This window comes from Schistocerca nitens, chromosome 6 (genome assembly GCF_023898315.1).
Source record: "Schistocerca nitens isolate TAMUIC-IGC-003100 chromosome 6, iqSchNite1.1, whole genome shotgun sequence".
Taxonomy (NCBI): Eukaryota; Metazoa; Arthropoda; class Insecta; order Orthoptera; family Acrididae; genus Schistocerca; species Schistocerca nitens.
The window spans coordinates 302,160,599-302,181,833 of record NC_064619.1 but is presented as its reverse complement, the minus strand read 5'-3'; the positions used below and the strand labels follow the sequence as shown (position 1 = coordinate 302,181,833).

General features: G+C 40.3%; 1 protein-coding gene across 1 annotated transcript in view; it reads right to left on the bottom strand.

Annotated features, from left to right (window-relative positions):
• Positions 1–21,235, bottom strand: part of LOC126262497 (nuclear pore membrane glycoprotein 210) — a 272,203-nt gene that overhangs the window by 170,372 nt on the left and 80,596 nt on the right. The window contains exon 6 of the mRNA XM_049959163.1: positions 5,577–5,867. Coding sequence (XP_049815120.1) covers positions 5,577–5,867 — 291 coding nt within the window. The remainder of the gene's footprint in view (positions 1–5,576; positions 5,868–21,235) is intronic.

Here is a 21,235-nt window from a genome sequence, read left to right as displayed (position 1 = left end):
TTCCTTTTTCATAATTATTTAATAGAAACAGTACATTGGATCTCACAAACTAAATTTTTAGTGGAAATTCATAATTTTCTGGTTTTTGTCTTAAAAATTAAAGAAGCAAGATAGATTAAGTAGGCTAATAAATAAGGCTAGGATGTTTATATTTAAGTAGAATGGAGAACCGCTATAATCATAAAGATGTGAGAAGTTTCAACTCAATGACTATAAAACTATAGCGATAGCGTATCTCCAAAGGGCAGGTTCAGAGCTCGTCTACTGCGTGTAGTGTAATTAAATTAATTCTCGCCCAAAATATTTTACTTAGCCACGTCAGACATTTATTATGATTACTTACCTGTGTGCTGAATGCACATTTAAATTGAGAGCTTCATCGGCCATCAGCAAAAGAAGCTATAATTTATTCGGTAACTTAAAGTGGTGCTTTACTAGCCCAGCGGCTAGTTGGGAGAGCCGATTTGATCAGGCGTTCCCTTAGCCGTCCGCACCGCGGCTTTATATATAAGAACGCTGCACGAGGCAGTGAGGCCCCAGTTCTCTCCAGACGCTGAATAGCACACCATCTGTGTCGGGAGTCGCGTCGCGGCAGTATCATTGCTATAACAGCCTTGGATGTTGTATTAAGTTACTCGGGTTACGCGCAACCATGAAATCATTTTCAAGTGAAGTGTTAATTCTGGTATGACTTTAATTATCTATCTTCAGTTTGTGTATGTCGTATTTTCACGTGCCGTCGCCGGACAGACATTCTACCATTATTTTAGCGTGGCGTTTGATGAACATTATCATCAAATTATGGCGAGCATTCATTTAAACATTTAATTTGGACAGTTATAGTTGCATCAGCACATTAGACTCAGAACTGCTCTGTTAGTCAGGTTGTGTGGATGCTTTTTTTTTTTTTTTTTTTTTTCATCTGTGACTTTCAGAATACAGAGAACCTTTCCCCCCCCCCCCCCCCCCCCCCACAGTCGTTTTTGATTATGAATCCCAGACAATCTCCTAATTCCTCAGAGCTATAAGCTGTAGCTATAAGTGTATTTCTCAGACAAAGTGGGCACTAGGAATTCTAATTACAGGCTTCACGTTTTGCTAATCACTTTCTGGTTGCCAAAATTGTAGTTAGAGAGCCAGTGTTGAGAAAGGCAAAACAACAGCATAAATAATAGGAACATTTAATATAACAATTAATTCCACCCGCCACCCCACATATGGTTAAACGGCAGGGAAATGCATCTTTTCTACATTACAATTCTAAAAACAACATAAACTTCACCAGCCGCCCCACAAATGGTGCATCGGCCGGGAAGTGGTTCTACAAAATTATACAACATTTAAATTCCACCAGCCTCCCCACAGTAGGACATGTTCTGAAGCATCAAGGGATCACAAATTTAGTACTGGAGGGCAATGTGGAGGGTAAAAATCATAGAGGGAGACCAAGAGATGAATACACTAAGCTGATTCAGAAGGATGTAGGCTGCAGTAGGTACTGGGAGATGAAGAGGCTTGCACAGGATAGAGTAGCATGGAGAGCTACATCAAACCAGTCTCAGGACTGAAGACCACAACAACAACATATTGTAGTAATCAAATAACTTAGACTGTGGCACACGACAGAGAGAGAGAGAGAGAGAGAGAGAGAGAGAGAGAGAGAGATATGGAGGAGGGAGGGGTCAGGTGTGTATGGTTAAAACAAGGAGGAATGGGGATGGAAAATGAAAGGAGAAAAGGGGGAGCACAAAGGAATGGTAAGGGGCAGCTGAGAATAGGTGCTAGCTGTAGGTTTTTGCCACAAGGAAGCTTAGGAAGGAGGATGTGTTGGAGAGAGAGTTCCCAAAGGTGCACTAATGTAAACTTCTACAATTCCCTTTTTTCACAGTATTTATGTCGCTCTCCATTCTCAGACCTGTCAGTCAGCAAGACTCAGCTGAACCACGAGCAACTCTGGGTGAAATGCCAGGAAAGATTGGTTGGTTTTGGGGAAGGAGACCAGACAGCGTGGTCATCGGTCTCATCGGATTAGGGAAGGATGGGGAAGGAAGTCGGCCGTGCCCTTTCAGAGGAACCATCCCGGCATTTGCCTGGAGTGATTTAGGGAAATCACGGAAAACCTAAATCAGGATGGCCGGACGCGGGATTGAACCGTCGTCCTCCCGAATGCGAGTCCAGTGTCTTACCACTGCGCCACCTCGCTCGGTGTGCCAGGAAAGAAAAAGTTCCATGAACCACAACCATGTAACCCAGAAGATTCATCAACAGCTAAGATATCCAGTTGTGAAAGTCTCCATTACATAGTTCTTATTATTACTCAAGCGGAGTCCAACACTATGTCTCCGTCTCATCCATTTGGTACAATGGAGGTGTGTCACTGTGCTACGCAATGCATGTCATCTCGATGTTCCCTTTGTAGACATACGTGTTACTTCACTTATTTGTTTAGCATGTGGAATAGCTGGTTTGTAACAGCTGATGTGTAGAACTTTCTTTGATGTTGTTGTAGGTTTACACAAAGATGGTGCCACAAGTCGCGCAATGACAGGAATTCCAAATTCATTATGTCTTCTACAGTAATTTTGTAAATGATTATATTAGACACAAAAATGGACACACTAAGAAAATGTCACTGTCATTTTCAAAGGTTACTGACTTCTGACTGGTAATTCATCCAGTATCTGATCATGCCGCTGATCAGGTCAGCACCACCCAGATTCCATGATTCCACTGCTAAGAAGAGACTTGACCTTTATTTATCAGTAGTTACAAACTGACCCACACATTAATTTATTATCTTGTTTGGTAAAAAAGATGATTCACTGTAATGACTTGTGGCTGATATGTTCCATAACGTATCTTTAAAGACATGTCAACATTTACCAAAAACAAAACTGAAGTTTTCTGAACAACATGGTCAGAAAAAAAGAAACAACTTACAAACAGCAGAGCACATAGAAAGCATGACCTATACCAGCAATCTTGAAGCCAGGGAAGGCAGGAAATATTTGCTATTCAATGCCAAGTACTGGAGATCACCTTCAGAAGCCAGTGGCTATCAGCAAATGTCATGGTTTTGTTATAACACTACTGATAAGCTAGGTATTTGACTCAAGGAAAGTGGTTTTCCACAATAACGACTGGTACAGAAAAAGGGCCAGACTGAGAGCCTGAGTTGTAAAATAAACTAAGAGAATTGTAATAATTAATGCATAAATTACATAATAAAAAGCGTATCAGTTAAATGTTGAGATGTTCAGTTTGTAAATGGGGGCAGGAGAGGGAAGTGGGGAGTTATGAGAGGGGGGGGGGGGGCAGTTTATGTAACAAGGAAAATGAAATTTAGATCAGTTTAGTATTATGAAACAATAACAGTGTGCCGTAGTTTTGTTGGCAGATAGCTCAATATTTTAGTCTGCTCGCCAGAAAATCTCTGGTTTTTAACAAATATACAATCTATTACATATAATGACTATCAAGAAAATCAGAAGGAAAAAAATAAATAAAATCCAGCACAGAGAAACGTTGAGTTTATCCCTGCTCATTTTAAAGGTAACCTGCAGCAGTAGTAGTGTGCTGATATACTAGAAAGCTTACATCCATTTATTGAAATAAACCAGCTTAGACTAACTGTCCTAGTTGTTATACAAAATGTAGGTGGAACCCAATATACAACAGTGGTAAGCAAAAGTGAAAGAAAGCAGGCAGACAAAAGCCGCATAGTCATCATAGATACAGGAAGAAAAATAAGGTTTGGATTAATCTACATAAAGTGACATTTAGAATCACTTTGATATTGAGTAAGTGTACCATTTGGTTGTGGTGAGAACTGGTGTGAATGGGACACCATTTGAAATGCGCTGGGAAATGTTTTGGTGTGATATCCAGTGTCAATCAATGTGACCAGGGAATCTCTGTGTAGCAACGAACAATGGAGAAATTAAGTAAAATAATCACAGGCAACTATGTTGCTGTATCCCAAAGACATACATTTGCATGTAAGTGACATGAGAGGTGACTACAAGTATAAAGAAAAAACTAGAATATAAATAACTATTCCTGTCCAATTGCACTCAACAAAAGGAACCAGAAAGAGCAGTAAGACTACGACAGGCAAAGGCACAAACAAGACAGCAGTGTTTCCTCATGTACCAAAAGGGGGAAAGATCTGCAGAAATGAGACTCTTCAAGGATTCAATATGATCATTCAGGATCCAGGAAAAACAAAGAAAGCAGGACTGTAATAAAAATACAGCAGCATGTAACATTTTAAAAAGTCTTGAGAAGTCAGAAGTGGCAGATAGGTAAAAGTGAATAGCAGAGAAGCATTCAAAGGAAATAAAAATTTATAAAGGAGGGTCATTTGTGACACAGAGAAGATGATCAAGTCACATATAAACGCAAAGTTGAGCCACAAGGTGTCCCCCCCCCCCCACACACACACACACAAGTATTCCTGCCATTTAATATTGTCACTCAATTTCTGGATGGTCTGTGGTTGTCTTTCATTCGTAGGCTCAATTACATCCAGAATTTGCAACAAAGATTAATAGTATCTATAATGTCATTTTTTTTTCTTCTGCTGCTCAACATTACAGTTTAATTATTGCCTGCTTGTCTGCCTCCATAGTGCAATGGCAGCTTTACTGCCTACCACGCAAGGGGGCCCAGGTTTGATTCCCGGCAGGGGACTGGGTGTTGTGTGTCCTTCATCACCAATTTCATCATCATTGACATACAAGTCGTCGAAGTGGTATCAACTAAAAAGACTTCCAATAAGGCGGCTGAAACCCGAAGGGGATACCCCAGCCAATAAATGCCCTATGATCATTTCATTTCATTGCCTGCTTTCTTAGGAACATGTACAGTTTTGTGAAGAGTGGACGGCAACATGCCAGAAAGACTGTTCCCTCCTACAGCTATCTGTCAATCACAAAGTTATTTTATTTAAGCTATAGCCATGCATCTTTTGAGAATGTGAACAGAAGTGGTGAAATCTTTGCTCTTCACAAATAAGTCATTGAATTACAAGGAAACATCATGTTATATATGCAAGAACAACATACTTTCACTTTCTTGCAGCCCCACAATTTATTTCAAATACTTTTGCATTAATCAAATAAAATATAACAATGGAAAATCCAGGATGGAATCTGACAATACTACAAAAATGATAGGTGCTACTCACCATATAGCCGAGATGCTGAGACGCACGTAGGCACAGCAAAAAGACTGTCGGGAAGTAAGCTTTCAGCCAATGAGGCCTTCATTGGAAGTACACACGCACACGCACACGCACACACGCACACGCGCGTGCACACACACACACACACACACACACACACACACTAAGGCCTTGTCGGCTGAAAGCTTACTTCCTGACAGTCTTTCTGTTGTGCCTACCTACAACTCAGCATCTCTGCTATATGTAGAGTAGCAACTATCCGTTGCATAATATTAAAACATAACTGTTCTAGACCTTACAGCAAAAATGGAAATATTCTGACCTTTTCTCTTCAATGGATTATATTTAAAAATCACAATGCAGAATCAAGATTTTGTTCCAAATTACTTACTTTGGTCTCTTCAAGGGATGCCATGGAAGTAATACCTCTGAGGGTGTGATGGCTATTCGCTTATAAATCATAAGATTTGCCTGAGCAGAAATCTTTGGTGAAATTGCATGTATGCGGCCCTCTACATCAGTCACAGATAAGAGAGTTGAGCGCACTTGAGCTGTTCCTACTTCAGATGGTGAACCATAAACATATGTTCCATTATTAGATTTTGTTTGTATTTCAAAATATGCTTCAGGTATCAAAGTAGCCACTTCTACACCATCACCAATGCTCAGTTTGTGGTTCTCTCTAGATAAGAAAATAAAACACAGGGTAAATTATTTGTAAAATATTTCCTGGTATAGATCTATTCAGTAAGTCAGGTTGTAAAACAATAACTTTAAGAAGTCTAGGTTACCCTAGAGTCATAAACTAGTCACAGTTATCACATAATGGATAATTATTTAACTTCAGCCTCAAGTAAGGTGATATTAAGCAACACAGTTTTTTTAACAATTTGCTAGAGCAAATTTAATAGACTCTTTTTTTTTTCTTTTTCTCCTGCAGCTCAATAACCATGCTCTGAAAGAAAAACCAATATATTAATTTTATTAGTTTCAGAAACATTTAATTTTAAAATGCAAAATTGGTCAACTTCACCTCATTTGATGGTACTAGAACAGTTCCCAACATGAACTTTCATTCTGTAGGTTGCTCTTATTTCCTTCTTAAGAGATTCTTGCTTCATGGGTCTACTCAATTTCGCATGTAAAAGGATGAATAGTTAGCTACAGAAGTACAGGGCTACTACAAATGATTCATTCATTTTCAAAGTTCTGTATTTTCCAAGTATGTACAAATATCATTGATACATGAATAGAACTGTAAACTCACAAAGTAAGCATTGTGCTCACCAGCTGGTGGTATGGGTGCAGTGCCTTAATACAATGGTGGCAAAGCATGAAGGTGAACATTTCGCCTCCAACCTGATATTCAGTGGAAAAGCAACCTTCCATTTCTATGGAAAGGTTAGTCACCACAATTTGATAAAATTCGGCACGCAAAATCTTCATGAAATTGTGACACATGAAAGCGATTGGTCACAGGTTAACGTTTTCTGTGCAATGTCACAGATGAAGCTGTATGGGCCGCTTTTCTTCTGCAAGAAGACTGTGACGAGTAACTCTTACCATGGTATGTTGCAGTTGTGGTTGCTTCCACAAGTGATTTCTAATTCTGAGAATTTCATCTTCCAACAAAACAGGGCAACATCAATGTACATTGCTAGCTTAACAATGAACTTCCACACTGCTAGACTTAACATAGTGGTGAAGATGATGTGGCTCTGTTCCCTTGGCCTCACAGCTCACATGATCTAAGGCCTCATGGCTTTTGCCTTTGGGGGTACCATTAGGACCGTGTTTACATACTCTCACTACCAAGAACACTGGAACAGCTCAGAGAGCATATCAATGCCGCTGCAACAACCACTGACAGGAAGTTGCTACATCAGTTATGGAACAAACTTGACTACTGCTCAGACATGTGGCCCCTGAGGCTCACTCATAGAACATCTACAGAGTGGAAAATGCAAACTTGGTGAGTTCATGATTTTATGTATGTACCAGTCATATCTGTACAGGTAATACTTTGGAAAATATACAGGGTGGTCCATTGATCATGACCGGGCCAAATATCTCACGAAATAAGCGTCAAACGAAAAAACTGCCAAGAACGAAACTTGTCTAAAGGGGGAAACCAGATGGCGTTATGGTTGGCCCGCTAGGTCCAACAGATATCAACTGCGTTTTTTAAAATAGGATCCCCCATTTTTTATTACATATTCGTGTAGTACATAAAGAAATGTGAATGTTTTAGTTGGACCACTTTTTTCGTTTTGTGATAGATGGCACTGTAATAGTCACAAACATATGGCTCACAATTTTAGACGAACAGTCGGTAACAGGTAGGTTTTTTAAATTAAAATATAGAACGTAGGTACATTTGAACATTTTATTTCGGTTGTTCCAATGTGATACATGTACCTTTGTGAACTTATCATTTCTGAGAACGCATGCTGTTACAGCGTGATTACCTGTAAATACCACAGTAATGCAATAAATGCTCAAAATGATGTCCGTCAACCTCAATGCATTTGGCAATACGTGTAACGACATTCCTCTCAACAGTGAGTAGTTCGCCTTCCGTAATGTTCGCACATGCATTGACAATGCGCTGACACATGTTGTCAGGCATTGTAGGTGGATGCGATAGCAAATATCCTTAAACTTTCCCCACAGAAAGAAATCCGGGGACATCAGATCCGGTGAACCAATCCACCTGTCACGAAATATGCTTTTCAATACTGCTTCAACCGCACACGAGCTATGTGCCGGACATCCATCATGTTGGAAGTACATCGCCATTCTGTCATGCAGTGAAACATCTGTAGTAACATCGGTAGAACATTACATAGGAAATCAGCATACATTGCACCATTTAGATTGCCATTGATAAAATAATGCCGCACCATACATTAAACCGCCAAGGTCGCAGGTGTACCACTTGTCGCAGCCATCGTGGATTTCCCGTCGCCCAATAGTGCATATTATGCCGGTTTATGTTATCGCCATTGGTGAATGACGCTTCGTCGCTACATAGAACGTGTGCAAAAAATCTGTCATCGTCCTCCCGTAATTTCTCTTGTGCCCAGTGGCAGAACTGTACACGATGTTCAAAGCCGTCGCCATGCAATTCCTGGTGCATAGAAATATGGTACAGGTGCAATCAATGTTGATGTAGCTTTCTCAACACCAACATTTTTGAGATTCCCGATTCCCGCGCAAATTGTCTGCTACTGATGTGCGGATTAGCCGCGACAGCAGCCACAACACCTACTTGGGCATCATCATTTGTTGCAGGTCGTGGTTGATGTTCCACATGTGGCTGAACACTTCCTGTTTCCTTAAATAACGTAACTACCCGGTGAACGGTCCGGACACTTGGATGATGTCATCCAGGATACCGAGCAGCATACATAGGACACGCCCGTTGGGCATTTTGATCACAATAGCCATACATCAACATGATATTGACCTTTTCCGCAATTGGTAAACGGTCCATTTTAACACGGGTAATGTATCACAAAGCAAATACTGTCCGCACTGGCGGAATGTTATGTGATACCACATACTTATATGTTTGTGGCTATTACAGCGCCATCTATCACAAAGGGAAAAAAGTTGTCCATCTAAAACATTCGTATTTCTTTACGTACTACACGAATATGTAATAAAAAATGGGGGTTCCTATTTAAAGAAACATAATTGATATCCATTTGACCTATGGCAGCACCATCTAGTGGGCCAACCATAGTGCCATCTGGTTTCCCCCTTCAAACGTGACAAGTTTCAATCTTTGTAGTTTTTTCATTTGATGCTTATTTCGTGAGATATTTGGCCCAGTCACTATCAATGGACCACCCTGTAGAGGGGTTCCTATTTAAAGAAACATAATTGATATCCATTTGACCTATGGCAGCACCATCTAGTGGGCCAACCATAGTGCCATCTGGTTTCCCCCTTCAAGCGTGACAAGTTTCAATCTTTGTAGTTTTTTCGTTTGATGCTTATTTCGTGAGATATTTGGCCCAGTCACTATCAATGGACCACCCTGTAGAGCTCTGAAAATGAATGAACCATTTATAGTAGCCCTGTCTCTCTGCCATACTTCTGTAATTTTTCTGTTGCAGCAACTGCAAAGGCGACATTCCTCTTTCATTTTGATTAATGTTATAGTTCATGCATATTTTCTATGACTTTTGTTGCCAAAGGACTGTGAGGCAGTGTTTGGAAGCAGACTAATTTGCTCTGTTTCTCTGATATAGAGTTCCAATAGGAAGTTGAAGAACCTCCAAGTCAAATTTAGCATTTGGCTCTGATGACACAGGTACTAAGGGACTGTTTGCAATCTTAGAGATAATAGGCCAATCTGAACTAATTCATGAAACTAAGAAAAAATCTCATATTTTGAACAGTTTGCCTGTAACATAGTTCTCTGGTGGCCTTATCAAGTAAAATTGCTAACCAATATTTGCAGTCTTTTCAGAAGACAATGTTTATTCTCACATATCAACACCCTGTTGATAACAAAGTTCTAATGGGATGGTAATATGTGATGATAAATGTAACTCACGGGTTTTACCAAAAGACTGTGCATGGATTAAGGAACGCAATTCGAGGCTGTGAAAGAGTGTAATGACTGCCGCAAAGGTTCAGTGGAGTTCTAGAAGGGTTAACCTAATTTCGCAGCACAACTTCAGGAACTTAAATATGTTCAGGTTATGCTAACACAGTCCAAAAGATCTACTTGCACTCAGCCTCCCTGAGGTAATTTCAGGAACTGAAACTTGAATGGGACTACTGGTATATTTATAGAGAGATCTCAATATCCATTGTTACTATAATCATATGATGTACTGATGTAGGCATCGACTATCTTTTTCATCCTTCCTTACACATTTACCCTCTGAGACACTATATCCCCCTTTGTCCATCCAACAATAAAGGACATTCTTATTTTTAATCTACAAAACATAAAGTTTTGATGAATAATTTCACTGTATGTTCATCAGTCCGAGTGCAGTTGCTTTGTCTGTGCATTTGGTAAGCATGGGAATCATCTTCTGCTTCACATTAGTATCTAGACCCAACAGATGTACTGGTGCACAAACTTTATTCAGAGAGCTTTCCTGTCTTCTACATGAAGGGTGGAAGTCCTAAGGACACTGCTTATTCCCAAAAAAGCTAACGGGTTTGTTACCACTGCAATTCTTTACTGGTGTGCACATTACTTCACACCATGATTTAACTGTATCTGCAAGAGCTACATCGCTATTTGCAGTCACACTCATTTCCAGCTGGGACAGAAGCTTTTATATCCTTATTAGAAAGAAGATAAAATCATTAATGTAGTCAAATGTCCATTCTGACAGTAAAGTGTGTGCAATCTAATCTCTGATGCTAGAAGGAAGATTAGCATATAATATCTCACTGACAATAAGGTTATTACAGATAGATCAAGAGCTCAAATAAATTAGGACATTGGTGATGATCTTTTCAAAGAAATCACCCGAGCATTCACTTTATATGATTTACGGAAACCAAATAATAATTCAGTCTGGTTATGTGAACAGGCATTTGAATCTATTCTTCTGTAATTCACGCCTAGTGAAAAAACTCAACTCATACTAGTTCAGCTGCTGGACAACTGTGGACTGACAAGAAAGACATCAAATATAGACATAACACTTACAAAACTGTATTTGACTATCAATATTGTATAAATAGTAAAATTCACAGTCTTGATCACATTTTATTTTATTTTTACAGATAACTAGATTCAGTTTTACAGTCATCATAAGATCTTATATGGAAGTGACACAGGATCATACAAACTTGCCATCATTTGATTGTCACGTGGACTCCCGCACGGAGGACACAGAAATAAGAATCCCTGGCATAGAGAAGCAACTGAAGGAGTTGAAAACAAATATGTCACCAGATTCAGATGAAATCCCAATTTCATTTTACAGAGTATTCTGTGGCACTGGCCCCTTACTTAGTTTGCATTTATCATGAATCTCTCAAGAGGGCCATTTCCAGCAAATCACTAGCATAATACTGCACCATGCACTCAATGGTCACTGCTGCCTGCCTGCTGGCCAGTGCCCAGGTAATTACCAAAACCACGGACACTTCAGCAGGTAGTATACGTCACAATTGTGGTAGCAACACCACAACAAATCTGCTATGAAATGTATAAATAGTGGTTGTTCTAACTAAATAATAAAAAAAAATTTTTTTTTCTCTGTGATTTTGGTTTTTGGGATTTAAATAAGCTCACTGAACCATACCACCTATCAGGAAAATCACTGAACTTCTTTAACATAATGTAAAAAATTGCAAATTGCTTTTTCAGATATACAGTATAGTTAAATATCAGTGAAGCCAACTCAATACTCTTTCACAAAAACCTCTTTAAAATATGCCACTTGTCTCACTATATTTTTGAATTAAGTTGTGACTGGGAATGCATAAACAATACAGATGACTTTGAATTACACTTTGCTTTCAAATTATAAGGAAAGCAATGTGAATTTGAATGTGAATGAGAATGCGAATGCTAACAAAATAGTCTACATTGTTTCATCACTTATATATCAGCTGTGAAAAAACATTCTCATCACATTATGACCTAGTTTGTATTACATTTCTACGATTTAATTTCTCCTTTCTCTTACATAATCTTAGTTACTGTGCTTGAAAATTGACTATTATCTCTTATATGTAACTAAAAAGCCATAAAAACCACGTAAAAATTCTTAAACTAACAAAAGAGGTGCCACACCGTCATCATCAAATCACCAAGTCATCATCATGCATGCGTCCGTCACAGAGTCGGCTTCCAGCGTGGTGTCACTTCATTCCACAGTCATCTTGAAAGGGCCACTTGGTAGAGGGTCCAACCTTACCTTATGAGCCAAAGTTTTAACTGAGACCCTCCTAGCCACCAATCCACTTGTGCATATACGAGTCACTGCCAGCAGGCCGTCTTGTACTCAGCGGACCATTTCAGCTTGCCACATCAGCCATGACAGAGATCACCCCCAGAATGGGATGCTGACTACATGAGAACGCACCACACCTAGGCAGCACTGTGGGTAGCAGCTGCCGATGACCTACTACACCGATCTGCCACTGGTCCCAGGGACGAGACCCACTTTCAGCACCACGAGATGGAGGCTTGAGCTAGTCATACCAACTACTCGAGAAATAAACGAATTGTACCACCTTTGAATATCACATGATACTGTATGTTGAGTATGTAGATAATGAGGGCTTTATGCCATGGGGATCGGGGAAGTTAAGGCAAATATAGGTATTAGGCAACTGAAGGCATAGTTTGTTGGAAATAGTGTTGTTATGTGAATCATGAATTTAGCTGTCTTCCAGGGGTGCACATTGGGAGATATGTGTTTTGACATCCACAGAGTGCCCTAGTCGTGTGTGAAGCTTCTACCATCATCTTCATCAATATGATTACACTGCAATTCATAACCAAGTGCATGGCAGAGGGTTCAAGAACCACCTTCAAGCTATTTCTCTATTGTTCCACTATTGGACAGTGAGCAGGAAAAATGAACACTTAAATCTTTCTGTGCTTACTCCGGCATCTCTTTTTTTTATTATGATGATCATTTTTCCCTACATAAATGGGCACCAATAAAATACTTTCACATTTGTAGGATAAAGTTAATGACTGAAATTTCATGAGAAGAACCTGCAGCGCAAAAAAGAAAAAAGAAAAAGAAGAAGCAGAAGAAGAAGTCTTTGTTTTAATAATTGCCCCTCCAATACTCGTATCATATCTGAGCCACTCTCTCCCCTATTTCACAATAACATGAAACCAGCTGCCCTTCTTTGAACTTTTTAGATGTCCTCCAAGGATCCTATGTGATGCTGATCCCACACCACTCAGCAATACTCCAGAAGAAGACAGAGAACATTAGTGTAGACAACATCTTTAGTAGATTTGTTGCATTTTCTAAGAGTTCTGTTAATATATCACTGTCTTTGGTTTGCTTTCCCCACAATATTATCTATGTGGTCGTTTGAAGTTATGTTATACATAATTTAAATCCCTAAGTATTCATTTGAATTCACAACCTTCAAATTTGTGTGATTTATCATGTACCGGTAACCGAAATTTAGTGGAGTCCTTTTAGTGCTTATGTTGATTACTTCACACTTTTTGTTATTTAGAGTCAATTGCCCCTTTTCGCACTCTTGCCTAAAGCACTTCGCAACTGATTCTGATCTGATAACTTTACAAGATGGTAAATGACAGCATCAAATGCAAACAAACTAAGAGAGCTGCTCAGACTGTCTTCTACATCATTTACACAGATGAGGTACAGCAGAGGGCCTATAACAATTTCTTGTGGTATGCCACATAATACTTTTACAAAATCCATCCATATAACTGAAACGATACTCAATAAGCATGCAATTTGATTTAAAGTCGTGTTTGAGGAATGGTGTCAAAAACTGCCTGCAAATATAAAAGTAGGTAATCAACCTCTGTCGATAGCACTCCTTACTTCATGACAATAAAGAACGAGTTTCAAGAGAAAGATATTTTCTGAATATGTGTTAGCTATTTGTCAATAAATCGTTTTCTTCAAGATAATTCATAATGTTGTAACAAAGTACAGAAGTTGGAACTTAAATAGTGGCAACACTGCTGTGGAGACACTATACAATGGAATCTACTATTGTCACTGATAACACACGTTGTTGACATATCTACCTTACCTCCGAGCAAATGGCTTCACCCGTCCCACATCATCGGCGTGCGCACAATCAGGGGAAACTCAGTCACTTGTGAGTGAGGCTCTAACGTAACGGTGTCACTATGTTTTCAAAACAGGAACAACGGAGTTGGATCAAGATTGAATCTGCCAGAGATCGTACAGCACGACAGTGTCATCAAGGTCTTCAAGAGGCGTGCAGGGAATCAACATCACCCTACAGAACAGTGGCATGTTGGGTAAAAGCCTTCAATGAAGGTCGGCAAACTGTGGCAGACATGCATCGGGCAGGTCGTCCTAGCATCTCTGAAGAAGAAGTGCATGCTGTTGCCACATTAGTGGACAGTGATCGACGCCATACGATTCGTGAGCTCGCCCACGAAACCGGATTAGCACATACAACTGTGCTTTCCATCCTAAAGGAATGCCTGGGCATGCGAAAAATTGCATCACGATGGAATCCACATGACTTGATGAAAATGGAGAAATGGATGAGTTACGATGCTGCTCAGATGCACTTGGAGCGCGAAGGAGAGGCTTTCTTGCAGCGTATTGTACAGGGTGTATACGTTGACAAGGAAAAAAAATTCCTGGATTTTTACCGGATTTCCCGGTTAAAAATACACTTTCTCCCGGATGAAAATACACTTTTTCCATGTTAAGTGACAGTATACTCTTCCTCGGCACTGTAAAAGTCATCAATCCTTTGAATGTTTATGGTTTTATATACCAACGTAGAATTTCCTGGCACTTTAGAAAACGAAACTCAGGGGGAAAAACACGTTTTGAAAGACCTTTGATGTGCAGCAACATGTACGCTGCATATTTTCGTATTACGAAGCTATAAATTTGAATTCCACCAAATAAAGCTTGTCACTTTCCGAAGCATTGAAATTGAGATTGCGATGCGCTTTTGTAAGCGTCATAGCTCATTCACGTGATCTCGCCAGCTGATGACAGCAATAGGACACGTGATATAGTCAGCCAATAGCAAGACCACTCTTAAGTAAGTACACAAATAAGAAAAGTTAATGGCTTAAATTAATATACATAGCATTCACATATAATATTGGTCTCTAAGATTAGTAAGTTGGAAGAGAAGCTAGGCTTTCACATATAATGTTGATCTTTTTTGCAGGTGTTGCACTTTAATACACACACAAATGTGCCAGTAAAATTGTTAATAACAATGCAAATGTCTCATCTTCTGGGCTTGAAATACTTCTAAATGGTCATCCTCAAAGAGTTGATTTTTAAATGAGAGTCAAACGCTTTGTGACTTAAGAAATTCATCGTACATTATCGCACATAATTCAACTTGCGTAAAAGGAAATCTGCTTTCAATGTAACGCTTTTCAAACTACCATTCACAATATTTTCCCGCAACCTGTTAGAAATAGGTTCGTTTCAGCAGTTGCTAGATAACTGGCGTCACCGCGCTTGCGCAACTACAATGACGCAGGAAGCCCATATGTTCGTACATTAAAAGATCTTACATTATGTCATAAAAGAAACAAGACATCAAAGGATACTTCAAGAGGGTCGGGATTTTGCGCACCATACTAAAGTGCATAATTCGGCTTAAAATGCACATCCGTATGTAAATTTTCTTGGAGTACCAGTACTCATGTTTGGTTCTTTATTATAGCTTAATGCCATGCATGTACTTGAAATGCAGCGAACAGTTGAAACTAGCCAATAGTGTGAAATTAAACACTTCCTTTCAAATAAATTGACTGTCTCAGGAGAAAGGATTAATAAAAGCCAAATCTCTTTAGCAAACCAGCAAAAATAACTTCATTGTTCTGTAAGGCGATGAATGCTTGACTGTCAAAGGTGGAAATAAAATCTAAAACTATTAACATATTTTAGCCTGCCGTAATTATGCGAACGTATTTTAATTCATTTGATAGCTCCCGGCCACAAAAATCCATTTTGTTATCACTTAACGTGAGAGCAATAAACGAAGAGGAAACAACAAAATCACTGAACGTAAACTCAGGTCACGTGGAGACGACCCACCTCCCCACTGACTGCTCTGTGCATCAGCCCCGGATCTATGATATTTCCGAACGGGCGACCCACCTCCCCACTGACTGCTCTGTGCATCAGCCCCGGATCTATGATATTTCCGAACGGGGACAATGTTAAGTAGTGGCGCCCACCCACACTTCCGTAACCAAAAGCGGAAGGAGGTACTACTCATACACGACTCAACTGCACATGTGCAAGAGCCCACCCGCAGCTGCTCAAACAAATCTAATTTAAACAGTTGTCACATCACACTCATCAGAGGCAATTTGCTGTTATAAAGCATTGCATAGTGTTCCTAAAGCCTTTGACACACTTTACTGTTGGCAGACGCTTGTATGAGCACTGTTTTGTTGTTGTATATGGTGCATTTCCTTTGCAACTTAAGTTTTATTTGCATTTTTTCCCCCCCGTTCATGTTTTGTTGCTACAGTATCATTCTGCAGTAGCGGGATACAATAATATCCTTTGTTAGAGTATTGGTTCTTACCAGTCAAAATCAGAAAAATTTAACTGAAAACTAAAACAATGAAAAATTCCCGGAATTCTAAACAATTCCCGGGTTTTTCCTGGTTTTCTCCCAGATGGAAAAATTCCCGGGTTTTTCGGTTGTCCCGGGTCGTATACACCCTGCTGTAACACTGGATGAGACATGGGCCACGTTGTATGAGCCAAAACTGAAACGCCAATCCAACGAATGGCATCATTATGGGTTGATAGTTGATAGTGCGTCACAGCCCAAGTATGGTGATTCTCGTGTACGACACTGTGTTGGTGTTATCCTAACGCATTACGTTACTCCATGGCAGACCGTCAATGCACAGTATTACTGTTCATTTTTGGAGCATCACCTGCGACCAACTTTGTGAAAGAAGTGGCGACACTTTCTGCGCAACCCACCCATCATGTTGCACAACAACGCGCGGGCGCATACTGCACAAGCTGTGGCTGCTCTGTTCAGCTGATGGGACTGGGAAGTAACGTACCATCCACTATACTCCCCAGACTTAAGTCCTTGTGACTTTGATTTGATTCCGAAGATGAAGGAACCACTTTGTGCCATTCGCTTCAGAACTGTTCCAGAGATTCAACAGGCAGTAGACTGCTCCATTCGCACCATCAACAGAACAGGTTCTGCTAATGGTATACTACGCCTTCCACATTGCTGGTAACAGATTCTACACAACGCTGCTGACTACTTCGAAGAACAGTAACAGGTGCAAACATGTAACTCTTTTATATCGATTGTGAATAAATAGTTGCCACTATTTAAGTTCCAACCCTCGTATATGTTCCAAAATCCTATTGCAATTTGACAATAGTGATATGGGTCTATAATTTAGCAGATTGCTCTAATTTCCTTTCTTGAATATTGGTGTGACCTCTGCAACTTTTCAGGCTTTAGGTATACATCTTTCAATGAGTGAGTGGTTGTAAATGATGGCCAAGTATGAAAATATTGTGCAAGTGCACTCTGAAAGGAACCTAACTGGCATACAATTTGGACCAGAGACCTTGCCTTTATTAAGTGATTTAAGCTGTTTCGCAGCACTGAGGCTATCTACATTTAAGTCATTCACAGAGGCAGTTGTTCTTGATTCATATTCTGGAATATTTACTTCATCTTCCGTGTTTAGTAAACCTGCTTTAATTGCACTGTCATCAGTGACATTACAACTGCTATCTCCCAGTGATGGTACTACTTGTATCTTGTTCTTTGCATTTAACCCGAATCTTTTTGGATCATGGAGCTGGTAAAAGCATCTCAAATTGAAGTTCATGTCAAATTTCGAGCTTTGTGAAATTTTGTCAATCTTGGGGATTTTGAGTTCTTTTAAATTTGGCACAGTTTTTTTGTTGCTTCTGTCTTGTTTTATGTCTCTTATTAATTTTGTCTTTCCATAATGTGAAACTGATATAAAACAACCATGGATGTAAATGGGTCATTGGCCATGATGTCATCTTTATACAAGTCCTTGGCCCTCGAAGTTCAGTCAGCATGATAGCAGAGGACTGAACTGTTTCCTTAGTTCTTCCACAGCTAGTTTGCAATTAGCTACTCGCCACAACGATAATGTAGACAGGCACAATGAAAAGATTATTATACATTGAGCTTTTGGCCAAAGTCTTCTTCACAAAGAAAATGAAAACTCACACATTCACACAAACAAGCACATCTCATGCACACATGACGACTACCTCTGGTCGCAATGGCCAGAATGCAACTTTTACATTGAACGAAAGCAGCACTCTGGAATGGGGTGGGAAAGTGGAAGGGCTAGCATGTGGAGAGAGGAGCCAGCGCTGCCTGGCGGGCTGTGCAGAGACTAAGTGGCAGGACAATTCCACCAGGCCCAGCATTGGGAGGCTGTGGAGGAGGGGGCGGAGGGATTGCGGGGAGGGGGGGGGGGGGCAGAGAAGGAGTAAAGACTTGTGGGTGCACTTGCAAAGAGTGGCACACAATGCGGCTGAGGGAACATGGACTGGGAGGAGGTTACAGGACAGAGGTGGTGGAACCAGTTGGGTGGAGGGTGTGCAGAAAGTTGAGGCCGGGATGATTTCAGGAGCAGAGAATGTGTTGCAACTCCCATCTTATTATCCTTACAACACATTCTCTGCTCCTAAAATTACCCCAGCCTCAACCTAGGGTAACCTACTATCTCCACACTCTCCAACCAACAGTTTCCACCTCCTGTCCTATCACCTCATCTACATCTACACGATACTCCACAAGCCACCATAAGGTGCGCAGCGGGGTATACCCTGTGCCACTACTCGTCACTTCCCCTCCTGTTCCCCTTGCAAAATAGAGCGAGGGAAAAAAGACCATCTGTATGAGCCCTAATTTCTTGTATCTTATCTTTGAGGTCCTTACATGTGATGTAAGTTGGCGGGTGCTAAATTATTTGGCAGTCAGTTTCAAATGCCAGTTCTCTAAATTTTCTTAATAGTGTTTCCCTAAAAGAACACAGCCTTCCCGGCAGGGATACCCATTTGAGTTCCCGGAGCATCTCCATAAAACACATTTTGTTCAAACCTACTGGTACCTACTGGTAACAAATCCAGCAGCCCTCCTCTCAATTGCAACAATGTCTTCCTTCAATTCATCCTGGTACAGAGCCCAAACACTCAAGCAGTACTCAAGAATAGGTCACGCCTGCGTCCTATTTGTGGTCTCCTTTACAGGTGAACAAATCCTAAAATTCTCCCAATAAACCACAGTCAACCATTTGCCTTCCCTACCACAGTTTTAGCATTGACAGTTTTTAGACTTTCGACATAAGAAGTCACCCCATTCTGCCAAAGGCCTTGTAAAAGAGGGTGGAGGAGCAGACAGAGGTTCAGGGCACTCTCTTGTCCTAGGGGTGGGAAATTGGCCCTAAAGGCGAAGGAATCAGCAATGATCAATGGCACAAGGATGCAGAAGGCAATGGACACCAGTGCATTAATGACACGTAATGTGTATCCACAGAACATGTGGCCTGTAATTGAAGAAACGTCATGATGATCTCTCCATTGGCAAAAGATTCCAGAATAGCCCCCATTCAGATCTCCAGGAGGGGACTGCCAAGGGGGAGGTTACCATGAGAAAAAGATTAAATAATCAACGAAAGGATAACATTCTACGAGTTGGGATGTGGAATGTCTGAAGCTTGAACGTGGTAGGGAAATTAGAAAATCTTAAAAGAGAAATGCAAAGGCTCAATCTAGATATAGTAGGGGTCAGTGAAGTGGAAAGAAGACAAGGATTTCTGGTCAGATGAGTATAGGGTAATATCAACAGCAGCGGAAAAAGGTATAACAGGAGTAGGATTCATTATGAATAGGAAGGGAGGGCAGAGAGTGTGTTACTGTGAACAGTTTAGTGACAGGGTTGTTCTTATCAGAATCAACAGCAAACCAACACCGACAACAATAGTTCAGGTATACATGGCGATGTGACAAGCTGAAGATGAAGAGACAGAGAAAGTGTATGAGGATATTGGATGAGTAATACAGTATGTAAAGGGGGATGAAAATCTAATAGTCGTGGGAGACTGGAATGCAGTTGTAGGGGGGAGTAGAAGAAAAGATTACAGGAGAATATTGGCTTGGGACAAGGAATGAGAAAGGAGAAGACTAATTGAGTTCTGTAACAAGTTTCAGCAAGTAACAGCGAATACTCTGTTCAAGAATCACAGGAGGAGGAGGTACCCTTGGAAAAGCCCGGGTGATGTGGGAAGATTTCAGTTAAATTATATCATGGTCAGACAGAGATTCCGAAATCAGATACTGGATTGTAAGGCATACCCAGGATCAGATATAGACTCAGATCACAATATAGTAGTGTTGAAGAGTAGGCTGAAGTTTAAGACATTAGTCAGGAAGAATCAATACGCAAAGAAGTGGGATACGAAAGTACTAAGGAATGACAAGATACGGATGAAATTCTCTAAAGCTATAGATACAGCAATGAGGAATAGCTCAGTAAGAAGTACAGTTGAAGAGGAATGGACATCTCTGAAAAAGGCCAGCACAAAAGTTGGGAAGGAAAACATAGGTACAAAGAAGGTAACTGCGAAGAAACCATGGATAACAGAAGAAATACTTCAATTCATCGATGAAAGGAGGAAGTACAACAATGTTCCAGGAAACTCAGGAATACAGAAATACAAGTCGCTGAGGAATGAAATAAACAGGAAGTGCAGGGAAGCTAAGACGAAATGGCTGCAGGAAAAATGTGAAGACATCGAAAAAGAAATGATTGTCCCTTCTGTGACATTAAAAGCAAGGGTGATAACATTAAGAGTGCAATGGAAATTCCATTGTTAAATGCAGAGGAGAGAGCAGATAGGTGGAAATAATACACTGAAAGCCTATGACGGAGAAGATTTGTCTGAGATGATAGAAGAAGAAACAGGAGTTGATCTAGAAGAGAGAGGAGATCCAGTATTAGAATCAGAAGTTAAGAGAGCTTTGGAGGATTTATCATTGGGGGAAGTGGCAACAAGACGACTATTCATGTCGGTGTGTGGAATGTATGAGTTTGGACACATACAATCTGACTTTCGGAAAAGCATCATCCACACAATTCCGAAGACAGCAAGAGCTGACAAGTGCAAGAATTATCGCATAATCAACTTAATGGCTCATGCAGCTGAGTCGCTTACAAGAATAATATACAGAATAATGGAAAAGAAAATTGAGGATGCACTAGATGACGATCAGTTTGGATATAGGAAAATTAAAGGCACGAGAGAGGCAATTCTGACATTGTGGTTAATAATGGAAGCAA